Raw genomic sequence first — 25,155 nt, 5'->3', positions numbered from 1 at the left:
CATTACATAACGTTTAGTTGGGATAGCCATAACATGGGAAACACTTTGTTTTGTGTCTATCTGAAGTGATTCTATAGATATTGTTAGTGGGTTGAGCAATTCTGTTTAGCTATTCTAATGTATTCTGAAGTATATTGTTATAATTTAGATGTAGGTTTTACATGTACTGTTTTTATGTAAGGTTCATTGGTTTTTACAAGCTAGTTTTCGCAAGAAGTAGATGTCAGGGAAATCATGAAACAGAAGTGAACAGCGATGGAATTGTCGACACATAACTAAGGTAACTCTGTTGACATCAGTTTGAAATAGCGAGAAGTGGGTCACGAAATGACAAAACGGTAACGCAAATGATGTAACAGAAATATGCCTTTTAGCCAGCTGAATCTGCGGAGCTTCATCTACACTTTGATATGTAAAATCGGTAAATATGTTTGAGTCGTATGCAGTGGGCCTAATTTACATTGTCTCTTTGAAAATTCCCCTCCCCCAAAAAAGTGAAGTGGTCTCTTAATTTTATCCAGAGCTATAGATAGTGATGGAATCAGACATGATAATGTTACCTGCCCCAAGTGGTCATTGCTGCAGAAGCAGCCGCGGCTAGTAAAGCCACGCATATGATTGTAATGTATATTGGGGTGGGAGGCGGTGGTAGGGTTAATGGATCCTGGGATTTCTTATCACTTCAGGGGGTTCAAATTGACTTTCTGTAATATTCAATAATATTGGTGGAGGGGGTTATAACTCTGCGCCCCCATCAAATGTACCCCACTGGTGTGGACTTCGTATGTTAAAAAGGAATATTATTTTCAATTATGTAGACATTTATGTAGACAATCTTTTTATTATCTTTATCATTCATTCAAAAAATCCTCCATAAAACCATTAAACATATGTACTTCAAGTTATTTTTAATTCATCCTACATTTGGACACAAAGTCAACACTTTTTATTTTCACAGACATTACACGGACTTGTTGAACAATCGCCATCTTGCTTCAAGAATCGGCCTTCTTGTGGACAGTTATGACCTTAATGCCTCGATTTAGGCCAGCCTTTCCCCACCTAGGGTTCATGCAGTTAACAGAAAATTCAGAAGAAAAAAAAATTGGTACCTAGAACCAGGGTAACACTGTCTTAATATAAAGCACAACTTTAGACAGCAATGACATTTCAAATGCATAGCAGTCAAGTGGGTTTCAGCAAACTAGCAAGCATGCTAGATAGTTACCAACAGTTAATTTTGTATAAACAGGAATCAACAGCTAATTGTTTAGAGGCTCAAAACTACTTATACTTGATTGGTCAATAGCAACACAATATAACATTATGTTTGCATAACCTTCAGCTTTTCTCTTTGGTCCTGCCGGTACACATTGCCATACCCTAATTGCATCGCCCAATGGTCCCAACACCCACCTCACTTCCCTTTCATTGAACTAAATGGACCTACGTTGTTTAATCATCCCCAACAGAAGCTGTCAATAGGTCCAATTGCACACGTACTCTCCAGTAGCAGCGAACTGTCGATGTAATAAACAGTGCAGTTTCTGTTATCTTCCTAGAAATATATCTCTACCTTCTTAACAGTCTAATTGAAATATTATAACCCCATTCTTTATAGAAAAGACTGTCAGTAACTACTGTCTTTTCCCCCATCTAAACCTGTCAGAACAGAAGGGATTCAACATGGCAATAAATCAGACTGGAGGAGAAAGAACAATGTTCTGTTCTACACAGAAGATTATACACAGTCAGGTCCAGGGTCTTTGTAGGCATTGGAACAGTAAACAAAAATAAAAGTTTGGGTTTAAAATGAAACAATTACTATGATGGTGAAATTTATATTGATTCTCAGCTTTTATTTGAGGACATTTGTGTTGATATTCCTTTCACCATTTTTGAAGTGACAAAACCTTTTTTCAGGGCCCCAAAGGTATTGAGACAATTGACTTGGCAGGTGTTTCAGGTATGTCCAACATGTTTTCATCACAATCTGTGCAGGCATAAGAGAGGTGTAAATGTCTTGAATTGGGATTTTCTTTTGTGTTTGCCTTTGAAGTCTGAAATTGGTGTCTGTTAACACCAATTCCAGACACCAAAAGGGTGTCAATGAAAGTAAGGAAAGACATAACGAGGGTGAAACACTAGAAAGATATCCAAAACTATAGATGTAACAAAAACAATAGTTTAGAAAATTATCTAAATGAAGGAAAGCACTGGTGAGCTCAGCTATCAGAAAGAAAGACTTCAGTAGATGACTGAATAATGCTCACCATAATATAAAATATCAAACAGATCCGGAACACTCTGGTTGTCAACCACTATCACCCACAGGATACTTTGGCATTAATAAAGCTACTAGTTTAACCTACTAGTTTCTAATAGAGCCTGAAGACTTCTTGGGAAAAAAGCATCATGGACCGACGAGACAAATGGCCATAGGAACCAATGAGTTTTCAGGGCCAAGTTAATTTTCTGATTTAAGTCCAGGTGAACCTGCTTTCATTTGCTGATGAGTTTTTTTTACTTACGATGGCTGCTGTACAACACTAGAGAACATAATGTCAATATAGAAAAATACAATCAAATAAAAGCTAAGAATCTACACGGTCACCTCCAAGCAAATGTTTGACTTTAGATCCCAAACTTTTAAAGAAATTAAAGGAAAATGCTTCTGTCATGCATAAAGTTCCTAGTGATTTTCCTGGATCCATTTCAAACCTTACTTAATTCAATATTACTTCATTAATTGAAATAGAATTACAAATCACTAAAGCATGTCATATTAAAAAGCTCATATTAAAAAGGTAAATATTTGTCATGAACACATGACCTCTTTAACGTGTTGTGGTCGGAAAAGACCTCTGATAACAAAATGGGGTCACAGGACAGAAAAGCTTGGGAACCTCTGGTTTAGGTCCATGGTGTGAGCCTCGTTTCCATATCCTTCTTCAACATGCACTCTCCAGCAATTTACAGTGTCCACTGGATTGAGATGTTGCAAGTCAAGGGATAATGTCAAGCCATTATGTATCCTTTCTGATACAACCACGGAGGGAGTGTAACCACTAAGCCTACCCAAAGAATTCAAGAGTCTCGTCCTACTTGTCTACTTTCCACACACCCCGTCTTTTTCCACACGGTATGACGCCATCTGTCTTAACTCCTTAATCCGTACAGTATGAGGCCATCGGCCACAGCTCTGGCTCCAACGAAGGTAACAGGCCAAACAGGTTGGTCATAGTATGAGTCTTATTTAAATTCCTTGTCCGTTGTCCTCCCTTCAGCTCTGGCCGTGGACCTCCTGGAAGGCCCTCTGTCTCATCAGGTCCCAGAAGAGCATGCTGAGCACAGTGTGAGGGCACAGGCGAACGAACACGGGCCCCATGCCTTTATAGAGCCCCAGCACGCCCTCGGTCCGACACACCTTTACCAGGCAGTCTGAAAAGCCCAGGTACAAACGTCCCTAACAGAGAGCAAGGAGAGGCAGAGGATAAAACAGATTTGACCTTTAAACAGACAGGGAAGTTGACACCAAAATAATTGAGTAGAGTTAACAGAATAACAGTTCTTCAGAGCAACGCAGAACGATGAATGAATTCTGTACATATTTCTTGGACTGGACCTCTACGGGACACAAACCAAAAACCCTGGCGTTGTAAATAGGTCATGCTACCAAGAGAGCTACGGGGGAAAACTCAATACTTACGTTCAACAGCTAAAGACAGTTATACATTTGGTCGTTAAATACATCACATGTTAAACTCTGAAATGTTCCACATCAAAGAGTTTAAAGGATCCGGGTATGTAGACGGGTAATGTATAACTGTCTGCAATGTATGATACCACCTCCTGTCGATTTTCAATGAACACCATTCACGCTGTCATGATATCATATCATATACCAATGCCAAGCTAATCAACGGCTCAGGGCATAAGTCACGAGACTGCTTATTTTCATCAGTGTAATGTCATAATTGTAAAACAACACAGAATTACAAAGAACAAGAAAAATATTTTCGAAAAATATTTATTGTTCCACATAATTCATGCTAATGTTTCTGAACTAGCACATTTTGACTCCCATTCACTCCTTGAAGGAGTGCAGTCATTGCTATAGAATTACCCAGAGTACACTGCATGGTCAATGTATGTTAACATAACCAGCGGGTGTTAATCAGATTCTACCCCAGTAAGAAGCCGAAACAGATGCAAGGGAATATCAAGGTGAAATGGGCGATGCCAGTAACACTGGACAAATGAAAAGAAGAGAGCAAAGAAAGCCTCACCCTATGACGCTCATCCACAGGCTGGTTGTAGAGTCGTGTGCTGATGACATCAAAAGGCGTCATGGAGATTGTCACGGCCACTCCACTCATACAGGCTGCCGTCAAGGCAACCAGCCAGCTGTTTGGACTGTACCACTGCAAGGACAAAGACAAATTGTGTGCGGCACCAGGCTTGGAGCACAAGGCGTTACGTAAAACAGCCTGTGAGTAGGCCAGTTCAGGTTACCTGAAGATGCGCCACCCATTCCTTGGCGGAGCTGAAGGTGGCCAGCTGGGCTGCGGATCCCACCATGACTCGAGGCACAGCCCCATTCACCCCCCGCCACAGCCCCACCACGCCCTCCCGCCGGTAGATACTGGCGAAGGCACTTGACACCCCCTGGTAGGGGGGCAGAGAATGACCCGTCAGTCCTAATGCTTTTTGTCTTTCGCTAGCGGCTAGAAGGGTGTCTAGTGAAAGTCCAGGCACTCAGTGAGAGGTTCCAGTGTTGCGTCCTCGAATTTAAATGTAAAAAGGGATTCAATTGGAATGCTTTCCAACAAATACAACCTAGTGCACATCTGGAAAGTCGAACAACATTTAGAATATTTCACTGGTTCCAGTGTCGGGGATCTAAAGTTTGTTTCAGCTCAATGGTCGGGGTTAGCTTGCTGTGTAGGTCACAAGCTCAAGTTAAACCGACAACAAGTGCAACTTCCTCCACTGATAGTTTGACTAACCGGTCACTTGCTTTGTCACTGGACACATGACAGCCCTTCATGACAACACCCTAACCTTTTGAACCGTAAAAAAATACTTGGACATTGGATAGCTCTTCAAATTCATTCTAAATACAAATGTGCATTAAAATATATATTTAGATTTATTTTAACTCAGGCTGCCTTAATTTTAAATAATCAGTCTCTGGTGTACTGTATAGTGTGTATATAAGTGTGAATGTGAAGTTGCTGATCCATGCAAAGTTTTATCCCAGCTCAGCCAATGAACACGTGGCTGTTTCAAAATCATTGTTAGCCTCTGATGATATCCCAGAGCAATTTCCATTCTCCACCACAACTCATTTATGGCCAGACCTTTGCAGTCTCTGCCTGATGTCACTCTGTCCAGGGATTAATTGACCTTTGTACTCTGTGGATATTCAGAGGTTTGGAATGACTTCTTAACCTCCCCTAATATATGCCCGTGTGAAAACGTAAAGCAGGCAGTTTGTATAGCTCATTGGTGGCTCTGAGGTTGAATCACTGTTTAAAATTCTCAATAAAAAAATCCTTTGACATCCTTTTGAGATTTAAGAAGTTCCTCTTAAATGAAATTCTCAATAAAAAAATCCTTTGACATCCTTTTGAGACTTAAGAAGTTCCTCTTAAATGAAGAGAACCAAATGTTTGCAAAGCAATGGACCTTATTCGTGAACATCAATAAGAATTAGATATTTACCAAATGTTTTCCATCTCACCCTAATAATAACAGTAAAAAGAATGCGAGACAATTCAAAGATCGAGACGTCTCCTCTGAAGCACACCTCGACAACCCGCTGTGACTCCCACTTCCTGGTCATCAACCAGAATTAAGAGCACAGGTGCTCAACCTACTAGAGCACGAACAGATGAGGCAGTCCTGTGCAACATCCACCTGGCCACCCCCCACGGGCAATAGTGGACTGAAATTAAAGGCATCCAAATGAAAAGATAAAACAGTTCCGCTCGAACCGCCCACACTAATTTACTGGACGGTGAAATCCAACCTGTACGCTCATCCAAACACAGGTACAGTGCAACTCATAAGGGCTGGGTGTCTCTGTCCCGATGACACCCCTCCGTTTGCGTTCGCCGATGGTTACGAAATGGTGTGAAAGTGTCAGTGGGGTTGCCATGGAACTCAATAACATGTTTGGGGGCCGAGTGTTCACTCTTTCAAAAGCATGTCGACACTGACAAAGACACTCATGTCCACCACATACAGTAGGCAGCTGGGCTGTGGGTGGAGCGGGACAGTTGGGTGGAGACAGGACGTTTTGGAATGGGATTAACAGAGTGACGCACTGATCCCACAAGAAAGACAGCCTGGTGTAGTAAAGCCTGAACAACTGGATTATTTTCATTCCAGAACTTGGTGCAAAACCGTTTCGCACGACATCCCTCACCTGATGGTTGTGCTGGTGGCCCACTGCTATGGCTTTAACAGTCTGGGCCTGCAGATGTGTCTTTACCTGAGGGAGAAAACCCAAGACTCAGTCACATACATGTTTTGTACACAGTTTATACCACACACACCACACACACACAGACACACGGCAGCACAATGACCACATCTGCTGTACATTTAATTAAAGAGGCCCGATACGGTCACCGAACAGACTCGTTGTGTTCAGTTGTCACACCTGATGTGAATGTTGACACACTCTGCAGACCAGGGCACATCACAACATAAGAGTGCCCATGACCTTGACTGCTCATTGGTCTTCCTCGAGGCCCTCCTCTCCTATCTGAGTGACCATTACTCAGCTTGTTGCAGGTGACACACTGAATGAAGCTTGAAACATGAGCGTGGATCTCACCACACACACACACACACACACACACACAATCTCTCGAAGACATTCCTGCTCCTGTTCACATACAGGGTGGGACCAAAAATAGCCTCACATCTCTTTGTCGAGCTCTCTCTCGCCTTCCTTCATACACTGCCAGGGAGTACAGGAGGGATTGCTGGGAATTATTTTGGGTTGTCCTTGAAAGCGGAGACTTGCTGAGTATATTTAGTGACCCAGATACTCTAAAACATGTCAACATCTACTGTATAGTGTTTCCATGACACAGAGGCTAAAGGGCCACAGCGATGTATTGAGCAACAGATGCAGCTTAGAAAACAACAACAACAACAGCAGCAGCAATTTGCACCTTGGGCTGCATGTATCTTCTAGGAAATACAAGGTACACAGCCACTAATAGATTTTTACAGCTGATAGACTTGAGCTCACTGCACACGCAGAGACATGCCAAGTTATATTTGGAAAATTACCGCCCACAATAAACTGTGGTAGAAACAAACACTGTCATAGTCTTGACTGTACCCCACTAAAAGTAGCGTAAACACTGTTATAGCTGTAGGGGCTACAAGGCCCATATGACACACGAAGTGTCCTGCCTTGCAAGCATGTACCTCAACTGAAGCTATGCACCAGGAGTGACAGACATATACGCTACTCACCAGATAGGCAGGAGAGGCTATGAAGGCCCCCAAAGCTCCAGCCACAGCCCCTGACATCAGGCTCCCTCCAGGGAGTGCTGTGACCCCCATGGCGTCGCAGTAGGAGTAGAAGCCCAGCCTCACGCCGTTCATCAGGCCCTGGTACATCAGCCCAGCCGAGAGCCCCTTCTGCAGCCCGCGGAGCCCGTCTGTCCTCCCGACAACCCACAGGGCCTGGAGCACCCCGCGGTAGTGCCGCCGGTAGGACCCCCGCGCCCGCAGCTCCCCCTGCAACTGCAGCCTGGTCTTAACCACCTCCAGGGGGTTGGTGAACACGCACGCCCCGCAGCAGGACAGCGCACCCAAGGCAAAGTCCAGCGGCGGCCACAGAGCCGGAGGGGGCTGCGGCAAAGCGGTGGAGGCGCCCAGAGACACAGGGACCGGGGCTGTCATGGCAGGTAGAAAGAGCTTGCCGGAATGGGGAGCCGGGGGAGCCGAACGGGGGGCGTGCGCTGCGGTAATTCAGAAGCAGGGTGCTGTTCATCTCTGAAGGGTGGGGTGTCCAACGGTGAGTCTACCCACTGCCCAGGCTGCGGAGGGTCTCCCACGTGGGTGTGAGGGAGTGCAACTGTGGGCGGGTCACGTAATCACAAGACAGTGGTCAGACACTGTAAGGGCGGAACTGTACCGCCGGCAGACAGCGGTGTGATAAGCACTCTGTGATTGCGGCCTGTTTTGACGTCACCAGTGACCTGTGCTCCTTTGGCATCGGTGCTTAGTGTTTCTGGGATGTTTTTCATAGATGCCGCCTACAAGTATGTCCAAAAAGAGCTTCATATTAAAGGTTCTCAAGGTTCTTGAAAACATGGGATGAATTGGGATACGGAGTCGTGTTCACAAAGCTAATGTCTATACATGCATCTTTTATTGGATTTTGAGTATTCTCCAAGAGGAATGGTACTAAGAAATGAATTCTAATCCTAGCAGCTCCACTTCCTATCCAAAACACATTATGTCAATTAAGTCCTCTTTAATTCACTTTATTTAAAAAAATATGTAACTACAAAAGTATCAGGATAGCTGGCAGTATATTTTTTCCTGGCAATAAACTCACTCAGATAGCACTAAACTTTTAAAAGTCAACCACATCAACAGTGATCACTTCACAGCTTGTACAAATACACACACTACTACTAAGAGAACAAAATGAATTTCGCTAAAAGTATTTTACAGACATAAGTTAAAAATCAATCACTTCGCACAGTGTCTGAGGCCCTGAGCGACTCCGCATAATTTACACCTAACTACAACTGTCGAAATGTATGATACCAAGCTGAACTTACTTTTATTGTTCGGTGTGCTCTTTTCCTGTCTGCTTTCCCTCCCAGCGCAGCCAGACGCTAGTAAACACGCGTTCCCGGCGTTCCCATCCATTGTGAAAGTCTCCTCCCACTGCCGGAGCCAACCAGAACCAATCAAGACCGGTCTATGTCACCCAACTCACCATATCGTCGCGCTGTTCCAATCGAACGCTCGGCTCAGCCCAGTGGTTTGTCCTATGGATTCTCTCTGGGTAAAAGGTTATAGTTATGAGAAGGGATGGAATGTGCCACAAAGGGAACAAGTGGGAAAGAGGACACCGCATCATTGCGGATAAGGTCAGTTTCAAAATGATTGATGAAGACGACCAAACATTTCTTATTTAGTAGATATTCCAAATGCTGGGCTATGGTCCAAAACATGTTTACAATATTTTTTGTTTTATACTAATAACGTTGCCTACAGAAATATGTAAAAAGTTTTTTTTTCATTTATTATTGGAAACCATGTTTTTTAAAACTCCAGAAGCCAATGATAACAAATTGACCTATTTCTAAAGATTCATGAGTTTGGAGTACCCATTTGGACAAATCCCCCTACCGCCAAGATGAATGCTATGTAGATCTGTCCTTGGTCAAGACAGCTGATCCAAATTGATTTTACTCCCCCAATAACACCTCTCATGTCGTTGCTGTAACTAAGAATTGGTTCTTAACATTGCCTGGTTAAATAGTGGTAACATTTAAAATATAGATAAGGACTGCCCTGTTCAATTCATTGCAATTGTGTTCAGCTCCTAACAAGTCCTGAAAATAGTAGACTACATTATATTTGTATTTGTTAATTTTGGCGTCAGGACAAGTGGAAGCAATCATCTAAATAAGAAAGATCTACTCATGTACAGCAGCTAAGGTATGTTTTGTCTTACGCTTCCTTTTCTGCCGTCAACTCACAATCCACGAAGAAATTGTTGATTGACCATTAAAAAAAAATCTCCAGAATTGAACCCTTCCCCATTGCAAACCATAAGAATTGATCTGTATGGAGGGGAGTTAAGTATAATTAGCTCCCCGTTTACCATTATCATAAACTATTTTAAAACAAAGCAGTCTCATCTTCAATGGAGGGGGCTAGAGTATTAAAAACAGAGGTGACATGTTTTAGGATTAGTTTATCGATTTCATTTTGTTTGATGGTATGATCAAATTTTTCCCTGTTCATTTTTGTCTGATCAATCGTCTAGTAGACTGTACATATATTTCCGTCTCTTTTGCGCATACAACATAGCGCAGTATTTGTTTTGTGGGTGCCAAATAGGACTAATGTCGCTCACATTCCATCAAAGTTATTGGAAGCTACTTCCAAATGTGTCGGTTTTGAGAAGCGCATATTCATGTGTACTGTAGACCCAACACTGATGTCCGGATTACCAATTGTCACGTCCTTGTCAAGTACCTCTCCGCGGGGAACGCAGTGTAGACGAAAGATATTGCGCACGCTCAAGAAACATCCTCTTGGTCTCGCTGTGCTAAACTTTTACTAGCGACTACGTAAACCGTTTTCTGATCGACTCAGAGCTGGCGTCTAACGATTCAACAGGACGAAACACTAAAGCGCCACATACAAAGGTGTGACGTAACACAAAGGTGTGATCTCCATTGAGATTCGCAGGATAATCCTGGTTTGGTAATAATCACTCTACTACACGTGTACATTTGGTTATATCAGTGAGACGGGGCACAGGTCTCATGGAGACATTTTGAACGGCAGAACACCTGCCCTGACCATGAGGTACACTCCTTGTACATATTTATATAAATACATTAGTACTGATGTTGTTTTCTGTTACAGTTATATTCTTATGTACTTTGGGATCTCATACATTCTTTCCAAAACTGTCAAACAGGAAGCTTGCAAGTATTTTAGTCAATACTGAAGACTACTACTTTGGGTATGAAGTCATGAAAGCACCAATAACTGCTGCCAAACGTGACCAAATAAATGAACAACACATTTTAAAGTGACTGTATTAACATATAATACGTAAATGACAGTTAAGACATGGAGGCCTTTATTGTTATACTATGCTTACGGTACACAGCAACATCCCTCACCCACCCCCAGTGCCCCCTAAACATCAATCAACAACAGCATTTACACTATACACACACCTCGACACTCACACAGTTTTCAATGTAAACAATGCAGGCTGAAAGACTGATAAAAAAAGCAAGGTAGTCGTTCAGTTCCACCCTCATGAGCACAGCACTCATTTCTCCATTTTCTCTCGGAGTTCATAGCAGAAATCAAAGAGGAGCAAAAACTGGCTACCTTTTGGGATCAATGAAAAACTGCTGTCTTCAGGCTATATGATCAACCGCCCTCTGTCTCGCTCTCTCATGCACTAAGACGCGCACACACACACACACACACACACACACACACACACACACACACACACACACACACACACACACACACACACACACACACACACACACACACACACACACACACACACACACACACACACACACACACACACACACACACACACACACACACACACACACACACACACACTTCTCAAGTGTGTAATTTACTGTACTGTTTTGAAATGTTATGTTCTTTGAAGTTATGCAATAGAAGAGGCAGGTAAAAGAGGAAGTGTGGAAGAGGGAAAAGAGGAAATAGGAAAGGCAGAAAACAGAAAGGGGGAAGAGGGTAGAGGCAGAAGTTAGTGTGGGGAGAGAAACGCCAAGAATTAGTGTGACATGTTTTTTTGCCCCATGATCCTCTGCGGCAAAGGACAAAGGCTTTGTTGCACTTCACTTGTATTGGTCAGGATAGATTGATCGTGAGTTACCTAGCAACGCTTTCAGGTGTCACTCAAAACCCGTCCGTCGGTGCATTACCTCTTAGCACGAACAAAGTACAAGGCGTTGGTTTTGGGGTAGTACTTCACGTTCTGCTTCTTGTCCATCAAACCCCCAAAGATGATGAGCTCCCCCCTACCCTGGACCACCGTGTGGAGGCTGGTCTCTGGGGGGCCAGTGACTGCAGCAGGGGTGCCATTACCATAAACCCTCCAGGAGACGAGGCCGGCTGCTTTCGCCCGGGACACGTCGAGTACGTACATCTGCATGGGCTTGCAGTTGAGCGACTGGTAAAGCGGCTTGCCCACGTTCAGGCTCTGGGGCGGGTGGTGGCCAAGCCGCCGTGCGATAGGCGGGATTGAGTGTCCGTCAGCCCCGGCGGCGGCAGCAGCCACCTGTGGCGGGCTGGAGGATGACGAAGGGGAGGGTCCAGAAGAAGTCCCTCCCCCACTTCCTCCTGAAGTAGCCCCCTGGGACAGTGGGTTTGAGGATGATGACGACAGAGATGAAAAGGACAGGTTCTTCACAGCCTCCAGGCCTCGTCTCAGGGCCGCAGGGGACACAGCCCCGGGTGGAGTGCGTGGGGAGCCGGGGGCAGGTGGAGGCGTGTGTACGCCATTAGTGCTGGGGGCCTCAGACGAAAGAGGGTGGGTGGCGGACGGAGGGGACTCCCACCCGTAGTCTGACGAGACCGGGGGCTGAGGGGGGCGAGAGGGCGGGGAGGGAGCCTGGGCTGGGCTGGTCCTGGGAGAAGGGGACGAGCCATTGAGCAGTGGATGGAGGGAGGGCAAAGGAGGGCTGTCAGGGCCCTGGGAGGGCGATGGCTGCTGGGAAGAGCTGGGGCTGCCCTCCCTGGCACCCCCTCTAGCCGAGGGACGGGGTCTCAGTGTGCCCCAGCGGCCGTTCACACAGGGGGCCTCCTCAACGGCTCCCAGGACCACCCCGGCAGCTCCGCTCCTCACTGGGGACTGGGAGCGCAAGGACGGGGGCTCTGGGCCCAGAGGACCTGGCGAGGCACTAATGGGGGAGGGCCGGGAGTTCAGGCTGGGGCTGAGGGGTGCACGGCCAGACGGCGCCTGGGAGAACACTACCACACACTGTCCAACCTGGAAGGAGAGGGTGGTTGCGTTAAAAGCAGACAACCCTTATAAAACAATAACCCAGGGAGACCCGGGGCGGGGCAAACACTGAGCCACCACACATACCCTGCAGGCAGGGTGGCACCACAGCTCTGGCGCTCCGTGTTCGTCGTTCTCCACCCTCAGCTGCTGCCATGTCCAGGGTGGGGCGCCCATGTGGAGCAGCCAGGCATCCTTCAGAAGCTACCAGGGAGAATAAAGGCACACTGACTGTTAGCAAAACAGCAACAGACAAAGGTCAACTAGCATAACAGCAACAGACAGCGTTGTGTATTCACAGTGGTGCCTTCCATTAGAGAACACATCCCCTCACCGCATTAGGGCCTCCACAGCCTCCCAGAATAAGCAGTGTTTCCATGTCAATCACAATCTGGGAGAAAAGAGAATATGCATTTTAAACACATGGAACCACTCGTAAAAAATCTACCAAATAATCAAGGGGTGTGTGGAGGGGAGGTTGGAAACCCCTAATCTAAGGATACTTTTTCTATGATCGGTTGCATCGGTCAATTTGTCTTGGTCATTCAACCGGTCTTGTCTTGGTCATTCAACCGGTCTTGTCTTGGTCATTCAACCGGTCTTGTCTTGGTCATTCAACCGGTCTTGTCTTGGTCATTCAACCGGTCTTGTCTTGGTCATTCAACCGGTCTTGTCTTGGTCATTCAACCTCTGCCCTCAGGTGCACGTAAAGATAAAAGACTGGAATACATTTCAGTTGGACCCGGCCAGCCTAAGCTATTGGGTACATCTTCTTTGTATTGAGTTGGTGATTTAGATATGTATGAGAGGTGATAAAGGTATGTTGGGGGTGGGGGGGAGGTGATGGAGGGATATAGACGGGGGTGATGGAGGTATATACACAGGGGTGATGGAGGGATATACACGGGGGTGATGGAGGGATATACACGGGGGTGATGGAGGGATATACACGGGGGTGATGGAGGGATATACACGGGGGTGATGGAGGTATATACACGGGGGTGATGGAGGTATATACACGGGGGTGATGGAGGTATATACACGGGGGTGATGGAGGGATATACACGGGGGTGATGGAGGGATATACACGGGGGTGATGGAGGGATATACACGGGGGTGATGGAGGGATATACACGGGGGTGATGGAGGTATATACACGGGGGTGATGGAGGTATATATACGGGGGTGATGGAGGTATATACACGGGGGTGATGGAGGGATATACACGGGGGTGATGGAGGGATATACACGGGGGTGATGGAGGGATATACACGGGGGTGATGGAGGTATATACACGGGGGTGATGGAGGTATATATACGGGGGTGATGGAGGTATATACACGGGGGTGATGGAGGTATATACACGGGGGTGATGGAGGTATATACACGGGGGTGATGGAGGTATATACACGGGGGTGATGGAGGTATATACACGGGGGTGATGGAGGTATATACACGGGGGTGATGGAGGTATGTATGGGAGGATATGGAGGTATGTATGGGAGGATATGGAGGTATGTATGGGAGGATATGGAGTACTGAGGGTGATGGGAAAGTTTATCCTGACCTGAGACTGGCCTCCTCGTGGGTGGGGGGAGGGACCAGAGATGGTGGGCTTAGACCAGGACCACTGCTCCAAGTCCAGAACCCACACCTCGTTACTCCTGATCAGGGACCAGTGGAGAACATGGAGACAAAACACACACGACACAGATTCAGACATTCCTTTCAAAACGGCAAAACCAGTATATCATTCCATGTTACTTTCCACACACACAGAACACAATTGAAAGGTTCTGAATTGTTCTGTTCCACCAGAACCACTGTAGTATCTGGTTTGGCCCATATTAGTAAAATGTACATGTCAAAGGTTGAAGCTCTACAAAGGAGTGGCATACATTTGGCGTGCCCCTAATGACCCTCCAAACACCACCATGGTGCTCCCTATGATGGAGGAAGAGTGTCCGGCCATGGGAGGGGGTCCATGGGTCGTCACGATGCAGTTCCACCTGAGGGCAGAGGGACAAGAGCTGGGGGTCAGCCAGGTACGAGGCCAAAGTGGTATCCAAAGTGTATGTAAGTCCACGTGTATACCCATGGGTCTTCAGACTCCACAGAGAACATGGACAGCCGACAGAGCAAACTGACTACCAGCATGTATTGAGAATGAGACGAAGTGATAATCACATCCATGGCTGAAGGGGATAATTCATCCACTTGGTCAAGGTCAAGGCTAGGAGTGGGTTGAACTTGTCATAGTCATATTTGTAATCATATCCTGGTCTTTAAACACTGGTAAAACCTCTCAAGTGCCCATTACTGCGCCATCAATGAGGTTGTCTGTGTCCCTTCACGCATTCACAAATTCATCAAACCAAAGAAGTGATCAAGACAGCTGAAAACAGAATAAAACTAAATAACATGCATTATCAACAAGAAATATAACCATATATTATTTCCCTTTTGAACAGAGCAAAACTTTCTATCCCAACATCAACACCACAACATCTGCACAATCAAAATCATATATGCACATTTATCATTTGCTTTCCTACTGATCCATCACTCTGATAACATGTCCTGGTATTAAATAACTCAACAACAAAAAAGGCATCAGAAATGTAGTACCGGCAGACAAAGTAAACTGTCAACTACAATGCATCATAGAGACAAACAACATTGGCCTCACACAACATATTTTGAAAGAGTTATGCATTTAGACAAGCAACGAATTAGAGCGCCAGGGAGAATGAAAAAAGGCAAAGGAGAACTGTGCTTCTTCTAATCCAATAGGGCAGCAAATTCATATTTTCACTGTTGAATTACCCAATGTAGTTATTACAGTGATCATTATTCCGTGGATCACCAAACATTATCAAAAAGTGGTACCATAAGCATATTCATTACAACTTGTTTTGAGTCCTCGGTCTAGGACCGTCTCCAAACCAATCTCTCCACTCCACTCCACTCACCAGTTTTTGGACGGAGAGTATGTATGGATCTCATCAAAGAACCTTTCTGGCTGATGCAGTGGGTACGGGCTGGGCCGGGTCCATCCGCCAAACAGCACCAGCAGGTCTTTGTACATCACCAGGGTAGCCCCCGCTTTAGGAGACGGATATGAGCCTGAATACAGGAGAAACAATGAGCCTTCATACACATTATGTCACATACGGGTACTTCATTTAACAGAAAAAGGAATGTGCAATGTCATTTTTACTTCCTCTATTACAAGTAGGCCTAGATGCAACAGGCAGGATCTTCAAAGTGCTTAACCAAATATTAATTAGCGCCTACCCTTGTTACTAACCTCATGCACAAACCCCATATACTTCTGAAATATCAACCATTCTATGTTGGTTCGTTTTAGTTAGACTGACCACAGAATTCCATGGGAGTAGCTAAACTGAATTAAGTATTTGTCATAGTATATAATGTTTGCAAGTTACAAGAACCGTAAAACATGACTCCAAATCGTGGAGTAATATGATTGTGTTTCATTGGAAGTTAAATGTGCCTACATAATGAGAACAAAAGACACTCTCTGTAGGTCACACTGCCAACCTCAGGAATGAGGAATGTTTACATCAACCAGTTGGCATGGGGTTCTTGTGGAGATGTGACCTGTGTTAAGTAGACACGCCCTTCAATGTATATAACCGCCACCAACCATCTTTACAGTGAGAACATTTTGGAACGTTCATTTAAAAGGACAACTCTGCTGCATCATTCCAATAAATCCTGGATGTATTTTCAGGTTCAAAGTATATTTCAAGTAAACACAAGAGAAGGCTAGAAAGGTGTGTATAGGAGAAGGCGCTGTAGGGGACGACGAGATGGTACATTAGACAAATAAAGGGGAACGCCTGTCGTCTCTGGAGATCAGGCAAACAAAAGCAAAGACTGACATTTCTCAAGAATCCTCTGGACACTTGGGTTAGAGACCTGGTTACCAACGGCAGCAAACAGAGCAGGACAGTGGGTGAGCGAGGTCATACCCGAAGAGGACAGTGGGTGAGCGAGGTCATACCCGAAGAGGACAGTGGGTGAGCGAGGTCATACCCGAAGAGGACAGTGGGTGAGCGAGGTCATGCCCGAAGAGGACAGTGGGTGAGCGAGGTCATACCCGAAGAGGACAGTGGGTGAGCGAGGTCATACCCGAAGAGGACAGTGGGTGAGCGAGGTCATACCCGAAGAGGACAGTGGGTGAGCGAGGTCATACCCGAGGCTAACGGGCGGATCCACTCCTTGCTGTTGAGGTCAAGTCTCCATAGGTCGTTGAAAGCAGCGTTGCAGCTACTCTGTGTACAGCCCCCAAACACATACATAGACTGGTTGGAGTCGTAGTAACACGCACCTGCAACACACAATGCACATGGTTAGACTGACAATGACACACCTGCCCTTAATACTTTCCATTTGAATTGTGGTTGTTACTAGTTAAACAGGTTTAATAATACTGCCAGGCCTGTAGATGGCAGCTCTTGTTTACACTACAGCTACAGTGCTCGCCAATTCTACTGGCAGTATGTTAATCTTATTTTGGCTCTTTACTCCTAAAGTTCGTGTTTGGAATCAAACAACTGCTCAGAGATGAGAGCACAGATTATGTGTGCCATCTATTTAATTTGAGGGTATTTGATTTACCATTTGTAAATGACAAAACATTTCATTTGTAATCCCCCTACCTCATTTGTAATCACACATCCTTTGCAAATAATAAATGCCTATGCTCTGTGACCCACTGACTGCAGCAGACACTGGATGTTCCCCAGTGATGCTCTGCCAGGCCTGTGATGCAGTTTTGAGGTATTTTTGCCTTAGATTTCATCTTCAGAAAATAAAGGTTTAAATCTGGAGAATCACTTGGCCAGTCAAGAACTTTACACTGCTTGGTCACGGAAAACTCACAAGTTGCCACTGCAGCCTGTTGGGTCACTGTCCCGCCGTATTATAAAACACTGTACAGTGAGTTGGGAGGCATGGATCACTGTCCCGCAGTATTATAAAACACTGTACAGTGAGTTGGGAGGCATGGGTCACTGTCCAGCCGTATTATAAAACACTGTACAGTGAGTTGGAAGGCATGGGTCACTGTCCCGCCGTATTTTAAAACACTGCACAGTGTGTTGGGAGGCATTTCTGTACACACAATTTGTTCTCCTGCTGCTAGCATCAGTCGGATTAAAGACAAGTATGCCTTTCCAAAGCCATGACGCCTCTTCCATCATATTTTACAGATGGGGCAGTGTGCAGTGGATCTTATGCAGTTCATTTTTTCTCTGCATGTCACTCTTGCCTTCACCCTGGTACATGTTTATCTTTTGGCTTTTTCTAGAACCCAGCAGCCTCTCTTAGATACTTTTTCACTGTGGCAACGATCAAAGAGGGCATTGTATTAAACTTGTTTCATCAAAGCAGTGGTGTGTGTATGCACTGAATATACTGACTGTGTGAAAACCGTTGAGTGATAGGTGTTCCAGGATATGGGTATGTGCGGCTCTCCCACTGAATATTGCCCTCCTGGACGGCCCGCAGGAAACCATGGTAACACTGATATGCGACACCTGCAGGGGAAAGTGAATGGGGATGAGTGGCTATGACGGTTTTATGTGGAGTCATAGCCAAAGTATATGCAGCAGTAACATGTCAGTACCCCAGTGTAAAGGTTATTTGACCTATTGTAAAAGATAATTTCAGTCAAAAAGATGAGTGAAAGCTTCAGTTTCCACCTGGTTGTCTCAAGGTGAAGCGTCGTGGCATACTTGGGATTAGATCAGTGATGCTGGTTGTGATGTCGTCAGAAGAGACATACCTTTGATGAGACGGTACCACTGTTTACACACAAGTGCAGCAGTCTTGTGTTCCTGGTAAGGTGACAGGAAGGACAGGATGTATTCTAGGACTTCCTCTGGCAGCTCCAACATTGTCCTCTCACCCCCACTGCAGCCCTCTAGGTCCCCCTCTCCTCTGTTGGTAACCAACGTATCTTCCCCCAATGCCATTCCAACACGCCCTGCTCCTGCACCATCCTCCTCTGTATCCATGGCAACAAAGTATCCATCCTCACTGTCTGAGGAGCGGGACATTCTTTCTGTGGACATGAGATGAGAGATGTCACTAAAAAGGTGGGACATATCATGTGACATCTGCTTTCATGCTACCAGTAAGAAATGACAACAGGGTGGGGACACCCACAACTAACTTACAGCAGCTGGCCACTGCCATTAGACGTAGCAAAACAACCTTAACTATCCAGACTAGCTAACGGTATTAGTTAAATAGTTTATGTTAGCTATACAATGGTTTGTGCAGCGTATAATTCTGGTTCAGAAAGCCAGCTGGCTAACGTTAAAAAACAATGAAGTGGTTCAATAGGTAGTTGGCACAAAGCTGTAACTAGCTAGTAGCATTAGCATCTAACTCACGTCGTTAACGATGAGCGTATCCGTCTTACTGTGCCGCCCCCACTCAATTCCTGTCTAACAGATGTAAGCAGTACACCAAACCAGTTAACACTATGCATGAATTCATGTATTTTTCTACAAATCCATGGAAACGGACTTTTTCAAACTGTCTGTTTCTGTGGAATCTAGAGATAACAGGCTAGCTAGTAGTGGGAACGTTAGCTAGCAAACGCGTTTAGCCAGCTAAGTTAGGATGCAGTCAGAAACTAAAGTGGTTTCTACTCTATTTCAGTCTGGTTTTCTAGGGCAACATTTCCCTTCAAACGACAACCCCAACAACTTTCATATTCACCGCAATTCCGCACGTATTCTTTTGAAGATTTTTTTTCCCCTCCACGTCTCTCGTCTCATTCCCTTTATCAGCTTCTGCAGTAAATCGCCATACTCCAAGCATTCGCCATCTTCCTCTGTGGTAGCGTCCTCCGCAACGGGGGAGCGCGCACGTAAACCGTGATGGATGGGGAAGTAAAAACGAAACCTTTAGTTTAGACTAATATAATCATGCATGGCGAACAAAAACAAGGAATTAAATGTTGTGTGAATTATTTGGTATATTCTGTATAAGACCAAGTTACTATACTAATCTAAAGGTCATAATCGCTTAAAGGTTAAAGTTGGGCCAAATGAGGTAATTTAAATATATTGGATCACTCAACGTATAGATAAAAATAAACAGTACAACAAACATGCTGACATTATTCAACACCAAAGTGAATATTCAGTGAATGTATATTTGGGGTACAGTTCTACGTTGGGAATCAATGCGCGTTCCATGTATAAATAATTCAATAACCATAAATGTAGAGGTCGCTGTTGACTCGTTTTTCAGAGGGTCAACAGCGATTTTACTTCGGCGGGCGCAGACATCCAGCCACAGCGTGTTTTTATATCGACTATCGGGAACTTGTCTGTGAACAGTGGGTCTTGGACGCTGTAATATGGAAGATGAAGAGGTCTGCGAAAGCTGGGAGGAAGCCGCCGAAAGTGGGGTGAGGAAAAAAACTGCAAAGCAAGTTTAGTTTTTAGGCGATTAACTGTGCATTATATTCGCTGTGTGTGGTTGGCCTGTCAAACATTCATTGCCTTATGAGGAAACTGAAGTGAACAGCCTGTCGCCATGGCGGAGCCTCCACGTTAGTTAATAACTCCAGTAACGTCAGTTCGCTAACGTTAGCCACGGCACAGGGCCCAAGTTTAGCCCTGCCAATGTATCGACTATTGTGTTGCAAAGGCCTGCCCTGGATAAAATGGTATATATTGTTGTTATAGATGTAAGTTAAGAAAATGTGTCAAAAACAGAGGGATGAAGTTAGTTAACTAGCTGCAAACTAACTCGTTATTTTGTAGATGGCTATCTGGTTAGCCAGTTAGCTGACTAGCCAGGTTGTGTGAAGTAGCGCTAAGGTGAGGATGCTAGCTAGCCTGGCCGTGAAGTTGGCAACCGGCTAACAGCAAGTTAGCTAGCCAAGGAATAATTTCCTCGGAAACTGGATTCACTATTGTAAGGTTGTATGTTAGCCAATGACCTACTTTAAGTTTGCGAGAAATGACAAGTAAGACATTACGGCATCCTCAACTTTCAGTTCAGGAATTAAACGTAGCCTGGTAGTTGGCTTGCTAGCGTGCTATCAAAGTCGAATTACGGCATGTCTCTCGGATCTGTCATCAACATTACTATCGGGTACAATAATGTATTCTTCTCGCTTGTCTGAATCTTAGCGTACACTGCATATTTTTAGGAAGTATTGTATTATTTATTTCTGTTCGTCTGCCTGTTTCCCAGGAAATTGAGAGAAGACTTGAGGCAAAATTGAAGATAAGTCAGAAAGCAAAGTGGGTGAAATACAATAATTTGAAGCATCCAGCGAACGTTATCTATATTCTCAACTTGTTTAATCTAAACTCTCCTCTCCCACAGGAAAGCCAGCATCGGCTCAGGTAGCTCCCCTATACGAACTGCCCTGGTTATACAAGACGATTCTCAACCTGCAGCCCCCCCACCCCAAATACGAATTCTGAAGCGTCCATCAAGTAATGGCTCCCTGGGGTCTTCTGGTTTATCCAACCGTCCGACCCAGCAGCCAAAGTCATTGGCCCAACGGGAGGCAGAGTATGCAGAGGCCCGCAGGAGGATTCTGGGTAGTGCTAGCTCTGAAGAAACGCCTCAGGACAAACCCAGCCCAGACAAGTGAGAAATGCAATGCCAGTGGATTACATAAACCATATTATATTGCAGTTTGTCATACACTTACTTTTGTGTGTCCTTATCAGGCCAGTGCGAATGAGTTCCCAGCCACAGCCAGAACCGGTTCGTCCAAACAACCACGTGATCCGCCAACCAACGGGCCCAGATGGTACCTCAGGTTTTCATCACTGCAGATAGAGTGCAGAGGAGAGAGGTGGATCCAATGTCTCTCCTTGGGGGCAAGAGAGGGATCCATTGTCTCTCCTTTGGGGGGTGGGGGGGTGGGGGGGGGCATTGTGTGCAGGGGATAAAGGGGGAGGTAGCATAGTGCACAAAGCAGTGATGGGAAGAAATTGGGAAGTTGGTGTGATGGTCAACACAGACATGCAAAATATATTGGCTCACCGAATGAGATGAAGTATCCCTCCCACCCCATTCTGGTGACTGTTGGCACACCCTTTGCCTTTTGCCCTCTGCCCTGTCTCCAGCCGGCGCGGAGGGGTGCAGGGAGATGACAGAGAGGAGCTGAGTTTCGGTTGGATCTCCTTTCTGTCCCACACTGTGACCAGGGCAATGCCTCATGACTCCACACACTGTGATATCTCCCACAATGCACCCTGCGCTGCCCCATGCCCTTCTCCACCGCCCCTCTCTCCTGCTGAGGACTGGAGTCCTCTTGGGTCCTGGGCTTGCCTGCTCTCCCCTCTGAGGGAATGACAAATAGACTGAGTCTGTGGGACTTGAAGGTGGTCTGGGGGATGGAAGGAACCTCGCTCCTTGCTAGTGGAGGAGGACCTTGATAGAGCAGTAGAGTGACAAGGTGCCACTAAAAGTTAGCATGTTCAAGCAATAATTCTGAAATCAACATGTAAGCCCTGGCTTCTTTAGGTAGGCATCTGCCTGTGCTGTTTATTTATGTTTTTAAACTTTTATTTTATACTGTTTACTAGTTTTATTTTTCCTCTTAGCTTAAAAACAAACTGGGCGGTAGGCTAAATGGTGAATTGAAAATATATTTTTCTTTTCTGCATCTAGATGCTTTTGTTTGTCTGTTTTCAAAGTGGCAACGATTCAAAAGGAAAAACAAACAACATACAGAAACTGTTAGTGAACTTGAATGTTTTATAGAATCTAATACAGGTAGTCATTTACATGAGTAGCCATTATGAAAAGATACTGTAATTTTGTGTTGAGATTGGGAACTAATGGAAAGCCTAAAACTGATCCTGTAAAAATGTCCACCTTGTGTGGCCTTGTTGCTTAAATGACAAAGAAGGTAAAGAGAGGGGCCACAGATGACAAGGAACTTAAGAAGGCTGGTGTTCTTTTGATTCAAGGTTGTTTGAATAGGAAGCTATTGGCTGGAGCAGCATTTTAAGCAGCACCTCTGACCTGTCTTCTCATTCTGTCCATCTCCAGGGTTGCCTTAGTTGGAGAGGACAGCACATACTGCTGTATGGTATGTTGCTAGAAAAAGTCAGTATTACAAAGTAGGAGCTTGACAAGTGTGTTCCATTCTTGCTTGATTAGAAGGCAGTGTTGTTAAGCAGAGTGCCAAAGTTGAAAACGAACCCAGTTTATCTGGAACAGGAGGAAAATGTCATAGCTCTCAAACTCATTTGGTAAATTAAATGACAAACATCTTGGCTGTTTTGAACCATTTTATGTATCGACTCTAACGCCTTAACTTATATTTGGTTTCATACTAGACACCACAGTTACTGAGGCACCTCAGGTTAATGCTCTTGGATGCTGTTATTTAATTTTTTTTTTATAAATCTTCTCATCTTGAGTCCCCTTAACATTTGGCCAGCCTCAGAACCTCAGGAAAGGTTTTTTTTTTGTTAATTTTTTTTTTTTTTTGGCCCCTCTCTCAGGGAGGTTTTAATTCTGGCGTGACCAAGCTAAGTCTTGTCTGCTTTTCTATAATCACAAAGGTGCATTGATTGATTACATAGCTTACTATCTAAAGAAAGTAAAATTGGTAATGTAATTTGGGTGTTACTTGGTTATGTATAGAGTTACATCAGAGCCATGGAAGAGTACTCTTCACCTTGTCCTTTATCCTTTCTTAGGGAAATGGATCAGAGAGGGCTAGACCGGTAAAAGCAATACAATAGAGCGAGAAGTTGGATTGTGCGGTTTCTGCACCTTTCTAGTATGCGTTAAACAGCCTAGGGAGTAGAGAACTTAACTTACCCCAGAGGAATCTCATCCTCACCAGGGTTGTGGTCAATTCAGTTTACTTCAGAACGTGAATACACATTTTTGTTCTCCATTGAAATTTGGATTCTCAACTTTTCTAGGTCATGTCAGTGTATAATGAATTTGGGTTTTATGCTATGGAATCGACCCCGACCCTGCACTTGAAAAGATTGAGCAGCTTCAGTAAACTACGCAGTGTCATTGGACAATGCGGACAGTGAAGAAATGAGACTTCTGGCAAGTGAAAATGAAAACAACAAATTAGTCTGTAAAGGTTTTTAAAAATGCCCTTTAATAAAAACAAAAGTAAAACACTAAATTGCTAATATTTTTGTTTGGTGTAGAGCGTTTATTTTTCTATTTTGTAAAATTGGATATGTGCATGGACTTTTAATAAAACAGTGGTTTTACAGATACCAAGTGTAGCTGAAAACTTAACCTCAAATGGCCCCATGACTCTGACTACAGGAAGTATTTGTACTGCAGGTCTTTGAACAATCATAACTGGCCTGTCTGGAACTTTACATTGCATGACATTCTTCATAAATGACATTGGATTTTATAAAACTGTTTCAGGTAACCATGGTTGTCAATGTTGGCCAGTGTCCAGTTAGTGCCTAATGCGGGCTTAAAAACCATTGTTTACTTTAACTTAGGTTAATGTTTATTTTAACTTAGGTTGATGCTTGAAATAAGTCTAATTGAAACCATAGCAGTAACGGCTCCATAAATGACTAACATTTCCTCATTTTATTAGGCTTTTGTAGCTTTAAAATTGTGAAGGTTTTGAATGAAGCGGTCTATGAGGAAAAGCATACAAAAATGTATTAATTACCACAGTAACCATTAACATGCTTTTGTTTTCTAACTCTGAGCATGATCTCAAAATGTACTTGTGTCTTGTCACTTTGATGTAATTGTTCTTGGGTGTTGTATAATTGAACATGTGTTTTTTGTCTAGCGCAACTCTACAATGTTTGTCCTTGATGTGTTGTTTCTGTGTTCATGTGTCATGTCTGTTTTGTATGAATAAACTGTTATCAGATTTATTCTGAAAACCTTTTGCCCTTTTCAGATGTGTGGGACAGAACCATAAGCTGCTTATATTTTACATTTGTATTAGAGGCAAGCTTTTCTAATTCATGTTGTTTTCAATGAATAGGTTCAATTACTGATACAAGTATTGAAATAGAAACATGTTGAACAAATTCTAAAATCTTGTATATTAAATTTAATTAAAAGCCAACTGTATTTTCAAATATTTTCATATGATCGGTAAATTATCCATATTAAGAAAATGTTTCAATAATTTGATATATTATAGTAACTTTGTTCAACCCAGTTTCCAACAAAGTTGGGATGCCGTGCTGGACTGCAGATCGGGCCAATTTAGCACCTGGACTCTTTTACTACTGAGCCATGCTGTTGTAATACGTGCAGAATGTGGTTTGGCATTGTCTTGCTGAAATTAGCAAGGCCTTCCCTGAAAAAGAAGTTTGTCGGGG

The 25,155-nt window shown here is 44.3% G+C and overlaps 3 protein-coding genes across 5 annotated transcripts; 1 reads left to right on the top strand and 2 right to left on the bottom strand.

Annotated features, from left to right (window-relative positions):
- Positions 1-893: 893 nt before the first annotated feature.
- Positions 894-9,199, bottom strand: slc25a34 (solute carrier family 25 member 34). Of its 2 annotated transcripts, none has more exons than XM_010880945.4 (6): positions 8,823-9,199; positions 7,501-8,288; positions 6,434-6,499; positions 4,516-4,668; positions 4,290-4,424; positions 894-3,466 (listed from the first exon to the last, which is right to left on the bottom strand). In XM_010880945.4, exons 2-6 carry the CDS (start codon positions 7,930-7,932, stop codon positions 3,284-3,286), a joined length of 969 nt encoding a protein of 322 aa, XP_010879247.1. In that variant the 5' UTR covers positions 7,933-8,288; positions 8,823-9,199; the 3' UTR covers positions 894-3,283. The 2 variants fall into 2 exon arrangements, with proteins under 2 accessions (XP_010879247.1, XP_010879249.1); XM_010880947.4 differs by having other exon boundaries at positions 7,501-8,107.
- Positions 9,200-11,349: 2,150 nt separating this feature from the next.
- On the bottom strand, positions 11,350-19,712 carry fbxo42 (F-box protein 42). 2 transcript variants are annotated; one of them, XM_034287154.1, is made up of 11 exons: positions 19,553-19,712; positions 19,222-19,275; positions 18,609-18,887; positions 18,244-18,360; positions 17,016-17,150; positions 15,766-15,919; positions 14,692-14,802; positions 14,361-14,457; positions 13,128-13,184; positions 12,881-12,997; positions 11,350-12,781 (listed from the first exon to the last, which is right to left on the bottom strand). In XM_034287154.1, exons 3-11 carry the CDS (start codon positions 18,880-18,882, stop codon positions 11,711-11,713), a joined length of 2,133 nt encoding a protein of 710 aa, XP_034143045.1. In that variant the 5' UTR covers positions 18,883-18,887; positions 19,222-19,275; positions 19,553-19,712; the 3' UTR covers positions 11,350-11,710. The 2 variants fall into 2 exon arrangements, with proteins under 2 accessions (XP_034143045.1, XP_034143044.1); XM_034287153.1 differs by lacking the exon at positions 19,222-19,275.
- Positions 19,713-20,046: 334 nt separating this feature from the next.
- LOC105016843 (SUZ domain-containing protein 1) lies at positions 20,047-24,708 on the top strand. Its single transcript, XM_020055159.2, has 4 exons — positions 20,047-20,249; positions 21,044-21,093; positions 21,179-21,448; positions 21,532-24,708. Exons 1-4 carry the CDS (start codon positions 20,199-20,201, stop codon positions 21,641-21,643), a joined length of 483 nt encoding a protein of 160 aa, XP_019910718.1. The 5' UTR covers positions 20,047-20,198; the 3' UTR covers positions 21,644-24,708.
- Positions 24,709-25,155: the final 447 nt, after the last annotated feature.

The sequence above is a fragment of the Esox lucius genome, chromosome 17 (genome assembly GCF_011004845.1).
Source record: "Esox lucius isolate fEsoLuc1 chromosome 17, fEsoLuc1.pri, whole genome shotgun sequence".
NCBI classification, from domain to species: Eukaryota; Metazoa; Chordata; class Actinopteri; order Esociformes; family Esocidae; genus Esox; species Esox lucius.
The sequence above is the reverse complement of the archived record's forward strand: the minus strand, read 5'-3'. Positions and strand labels throughout refer to the sequence as shown.

Excerpts from the sequence above, each read along its gene's own strand:
- slc25a34 (XM_010880945.4), bottom strand. The coding sequence starts at position 7,932 with ATGACAGCCCCGGTCCCTGTGTCTCTGGGCGCCTCCACCGCTTTGCCG. Across the intron at positions 4,669-6,433 it reads GCCACCAGCACAACCATCAG|GGGGTGTCAAGTGCCTTCGC; the intron begins GTGAGGGATGTC and ends CCCCCCTACCAG. Across the intron at positions 4,425-4,515 it reads AATGGGTGGCGCATCTTCAG|TGGTACAGTCCAAACAGCTG; the intron begins GTAACCTGAACT and ends TTGTCCTTGCAG.
- fbxo42 (XM_034287154.1), bottom strand. The coding sequence starts at position 18,882 with ATGTCCCGCTCCTCAGACAGTGAGGATGGATACTTTGTTGCCATGGAT. Across the intron at positions 14,803-15,765 it reads TACTCTCCGTCCAAAAACTG|GTGGAACTGCATCGTGACGA; the intron begins GTGAGTGGAGTG and ends CTCTGCCCTCAG. Across the intron at positions 12,782-12,880 it reads GGTGCCACCCTGCCTGCAGG|GTTGGACAGTGTGTGGTAGT; the intron begins GTATGTGTGGTG and ends CTCTCCTTCCAG.
- LOC105016843 (XM_020055159.2), top strand. The coding sequence starts at position 20,199 with ATGGAAGATGAAGAGGTCTGCGAAAGCTGGGAGGAAGCCGCCGAAAGT. Across the intron at positions 20,250-21,043 it reads AGGAAGCCGCCGAAAGTGGG|GAAATTGAGAGAAGACTTGA; the intron begins GTGAGGAAAAAA and ends CCTGTTTCCCAG. Across the intron at positions 21,094-21,178 it reads AAGATAAGTCAGAAAGCAAA|GAAAGCCAGCATCGGCTCAG; the intron begins GTGGGTGAAATA and ends CCTCTCCCACAG.